The 4953-nt window shown below is 42.3% G+C and overlaps 1 protein-coding gene across 1 annotated transcript in view; it reads left to right on the top strand.

Moving 5' to 3' along the window:
- gogo (thrombospondin-1 like protein golden goal) overlaps positions 1 to 4953 on the top strand; it is a 47548-nt gene that overhangs the window by 39845 nt on the left and 2750 nt on the right. The window contains exons 5-8 of the mRNA XM_022843795.2: positions 110 to 239; positions 1614 to 1865; positions 2211 to 2413; positions 2617 to 3207. Coding sequence (XP_022699530.2) covers positions 110 to 239; positions 1614 to 1865; positions 2211 to 2413; positions 2617 to 3207 — 1176 coding nt within the window. The remainder of the gene's footprint in view (positions 1 to 109; positions 240 to 1613; positions 1866 to 2210; positions 2414 to 2616; positions 3208 to 4953) is intronic.

The raw sequence follows: 4953 nt of genomic DNA, 5'->3' as shown, positions 1-4953 counted from the left end.
ATAGTCCAACATGGAAAGCTTTGATGAGATCTTGACAAAAGCGATACTATATTATATCGAATAATTAATACCTAACTATAATCCCTCCTTTGGGGACTGTTCTTTCTAGGTATCGTTGCACTGTGACGACTGCGAGACTCTGTTGTCGGAAGTTGCCCGAAGCCTCTCTATTCAAGCAAAATGGAGTGGGCAATATTCGATAAGTGTAGCGCAAAAATTTATCGGACAATGTCTTGATGGTAAGCACCAGTAGCTGTGAGAGAATGTGTATGAGAAATGTTTCTTTCAGTGAAAGCATCGCTTCAATCGATCCTAGTACTATACGTACCAATTAGAAAATTCCAATGAAAAATTACGCCACAACCAGGCATGAAGTTTCAGATGTAACCTATCGCTTCACCCTCGGCGTTTCAAGAGTGTGAAACTGCCTTCGGCCAATGTTAGCGCAATTACTTATCTAATTCTCATCGTGAAGATGATTTTATAAGCAAACGGGCTTAGGGATCCACAAGCAGGTTATATAAACATGTGATCACATACGATGAGCCGCTCCGGTCCACATGACCGCGGTAAGATAACAGTAAAATGACTAGGCAGGTTGAAAAGTCCTCCTTATTTTTGAGTTGATTAAGTAACTTTGTCCTTTGCTTAAACGAAAGTGGTACTTGCAGTGCAGGACATAGCTATTCCTAATTCAATCCATTTGTTCATTTCTTTTTTTTTTCAGGTCGGCTATTTTTAAATAATTATATGTAAACATTGTTCAAGGAATCTTCAGTCCTTTACAAAGTTACAGGTGTATTTTCGTAATTATAATAACAGTAGTAGAACAAAAGCTAATGACGGCAGTGAGGCCTATGCAGCGAATTTGTTTATGTAGGCAATCTGAAAACTAGCCGATGTCCTTATCGTTTTTGGATAGTAAAACGCAGGTGTAGCTATATTCAAACTGACTCGTTGATGGTCGTATGCGCCCTTTAGCCGAGTTGGCCTTATAATATTATTAGCGACCCTACTGACAATGCCGACAACTTCCAGAAATAAATTAGTGAACGGGGGCATTCAATACTGATTTGTGCAGCATGTACATATCTTATAGACATTTGGGATACTTTTTATTTTTACGGCCGTAGCTGTTCATCGCATCAGATACAGACGGGCTATGCACAGTCGGTTGATAGTCACACAGTTGCACACTATGTAATGAATTCCACGCTGTTTGTGAACCCTTTGGATCGAGAGGCCTTGAATATGGGCACACTATAAAATTAGGGGCAGCTCGGACAGTCTTCTGGCTTATTTCATTTATCAAACGTTGTACATATCGTTGTACTGTATATACTGCATCGACAATGAGAAGTTAAGTATTTTGTTCCAATTAGAATACGCATGCGCGCTCTTATAATCAGGCCTTGGCATGGCTACACGTAGACAGCGAAACATATACCGTTGACCCTAAATTGACCCCCCCCCCCCAAATTGTTACTTGGCAAGGCGAAGCAAAAGTTGAGTTGAATCTTCGCAACAGCGAGACAACATGAGTACTGCTTTTTTTCTTCCTCATTTAGCTAGGTACATATTGTGAATTTAATTGAGTTATTGGTTCCTTGCAGGTATCAATGTGGCGTATCACTACCCACCTTGTTCGGGAAGTCAGGATCGTCTTCGAATATACGGATTAAGCGAAGCTACCGGAACAGAGACGTATATTATGGAGAAACGGCTGTACAAGGAACGCCACGCAATCAATCTCGGCTGTCACCACTTTGATGGGCCCTTTAGCAAGTTTTGCTTTCACTACGTGAGCACTGCGCACAATGGGGCCGTTCACTCGGTAGAGGTTCATTGCCGCCCCGTCAAAGATGGTGAGAGTCGTTTGATACATAATTTTTTCGAACGTACTTACCCTACGTATCATCATCATCATCGTCAATCTGGGTTCAAGCACTCACTGTAATAATGATAGTCGCAGTAGCAAGGAGTTTTCGTTTTGACGAAAAGCCGATAAATGGGTGCAGATATTACTAAAGGATACATACAGTGGTTCGGTGAGTCGAAGCGGAAGACTAGACTCATGCCTACGCATTGATTGCGCCATCTGCATTGAATTATAATGCATTCACTTTCATAGAGGCCTTAGCAATTCGTGAAACTATGCGCCACCTAGGTTATTTACGAAACCTCTCTCTCTGGCATCCTATACGAGGCAGATTCATCTCAGTACGGAGAATGGGACGAGTGGACGCCGTGGACATTTTGTAGTGGCGGATGCGGCAGAGGTAGCCAGATGCGACACAGGAGCTGTTCAAAAAAGAAATGCCGGGGCGAACGTATCGAGTCGCGTGAGTGCGACCTTCCCGACAAATGTCCCTCTTCGTCGACCACGCTGCCACCTGACGTCGACCTTGGACAGGTGCGCGCTCTGCTTTTTTGTTGTCCACGGCCCTGTCGGAAAAGGCACGATTCGAAACATAACATAATATTTAGTTGTGTCACTAGTTAGACGAAACAGCAAACAACGCTGATATACATATCATCAATAATTAGACGATTAATGTAAATAAAAGAAATGGTGTTGTTCTTTATCTTCATTCTATTCTCCTGTTAAACACGCAGGTGGCCAGGTACTGCGCATGCGGCTGTGTTCTGGGCGTGTTTAAAAATACAACGGTGTACTTCAAGGCTGACGAATGCGCTCGTAATGGTAGCCATGCTTTGTGGATTCTTCGACCGGTATTCCATAATGCGTCATCTATCATTGTTCGGTTGAGCTCGGCGCGTCTTGGCGAGCCGGACAGTAATTACCTGGTCGTACGGGACGGGGTTAACGCTGGCGGCGATATGCTCGTTACGTTGACAGGTGGCGACGAGAGTTCTCGACTTCCGCTGGAGCTACGTTCACCATCAGGCCCTCTACGAATCGAGTTTGTCTATGGAACAGCTGCGCCTGGCAAAGATGTCGACGTCCTGATGAGCTTCTACGAGGAGCTGATCCCACGCGGCGTTACGGCTCTGGCACAGATCGGACTGTTGCACAGGATTCGCCAATTGCCACAACTACATCTGGTGGCGTTGATCGTTGTCGGCTCCCTATTGATCGTCTCAGGAACGCTCTGCCTTGTTCATCGGGTGGCTTTGGCCAAGGTCATCACGAAACAACGAAGACCATCGGTTTTCTCTATACCTCCGGGCAACGTTGAGGGACAGGTAGTTACATTGCGTACATTGTTAACCAATACTCGCTGCAAAGGCTTAGAATTGTTGAAACTAGGCGGGAAATGTTTGGGGGATAGTTATTTAACCGCCGTGAAATGGAATGATTTAACAAGGGATCGGGTACTAGAGTTTGGGTTTGGACATTTAAAAAAAAAAATACGTACAAAACAGTTTTTTCGACCTGGTGCGTGCATAACAGCTTTGTAGAGACAGACGTGCCATAACAGTACTTTAATAACGTAATCTTTGCGGCTCGAACTGGAACGTTTCGCTTAACATCTGAATCAAAATGGCAGATTTTGGCAAGTTAAAACTTTTTCTGGTTTTATTATTGACTAACCTTGTTATGAGATTATACTCCGATTATAAAGAGAAAATATTCAGCGTGATTCAGTCGCTTCTATGTATACCGTCAGCATGAAACGGTGCCTTGCCATGACTGACGTCCGTTACACTCAAAAACAGAAGGCTCCTTGTGAAATACTGTCCAGGGGCCTCCAAACGTTGAATAAATACGTTTTTCTCGTTTGATCAGTTTGCACGCTCACAGCAGAGATTCGATCTTGACCACCTATTTGCTTAGATCCATAGTGCATTGTCAACGTGACAGGTCGCCAACGGATCGCAGAGAAGCATGCCTATAGCGGTTCGATGGTGATGCACACTCATCCAGTTAGAACTTTCTGATATGATCAATTAAGCTACTTAAAACTGGTTGGTGATTTTCTTATCAGATTTATCTGTGGTCAGAAATAAGCTACGATTAAACCGCAGTTAAAAGTTAGACACGAAAAATTCTGCTTGGGGTCTACTATTGGAACTTTGCCATTTCCTTGTAAAGGACGATCCCGTCGTACTCTAGCGTCCACCTATAAAAAAAAAAAAAAAACAAGGCAAATACTGGGTTTGTCCGGGGACTCGTCTGAACAACTAGCCTAAAAAGCAAGCGATCATTTCAATCTATTAGTATCTATTTCCAAAAAACAGCTAGTCAACTTATCTGAAAACAAGTAGAGGAAATATATGGGCTACAGTTGTTTACATTAATTAGACCTTACATTATACAAATAAGGCGGCCTCCACATCATTGTTAAGCCAGGCACATGTGTCTGTTATAAATTTATGTTCGTAACGCAGATACTCGATGTTTAATATAGTGCTTCTTTTATTCTTTTATCAAACATGGCGCCTTAATATAGATAGCTACACACATATCATATTTGACTAGATATCCTTATCTAACATGACCTAGGCAAAGATCAAACAGGCAATGCTAGAACGAATGTTAGACCAAGCTGACTTTAACCAGCGAATCTATAAATTTCGTGGCCGATTTTACAGAGAAAAAAAAGGATAATAATTGAATAACCGTAGTCGTACAGCTAACTTTTAGACGCAGAGTAGATGACTGTAATCATTAGGATACCCAAACAAATTCTGTCAGACCTAGACAAACATTACTGGAAATCCTATTTTTCTAATACGTACATATAGTCCCCATGACGGCGCAGTAGCAACGTGTTTATTTCTTGAATTTCGTCACACGTGAGATGGTCATTCTAAATAGGGCATTGTCCGTATATGTTGGGAGCCAGCCATCGCAGAACATGTCTAACGCCCGCAGACTTTGGGATATTTATTTAATACATGCGTGTAATATTTTCATCTAAAAATCTAATTATCATCTAAGAAGAAAATCAACATCTATTGAATACGGCGCTCAATATTTAAGTCTAG

This window comes from Varroa jacobsoni, unplaced genomic scaffold (genome assembly GCF_002532875.2).
Source record: "Varroa jacobsoni isolate VJ856 unplaced genomic scaffold, vjacob_1.0 scaffold_1076, whole genome shotgun sequence".
NCBI lineage: Eukaryota > Metazoa > Arthropoda > Arachnida > Mesostigmata > Varroidae > Varroa > Varroa jacobsoni.
Note: the sequence above shows the minus strand (reverse complement) of the source record. Positions and strands in the feature narration are given on the sequence as shown.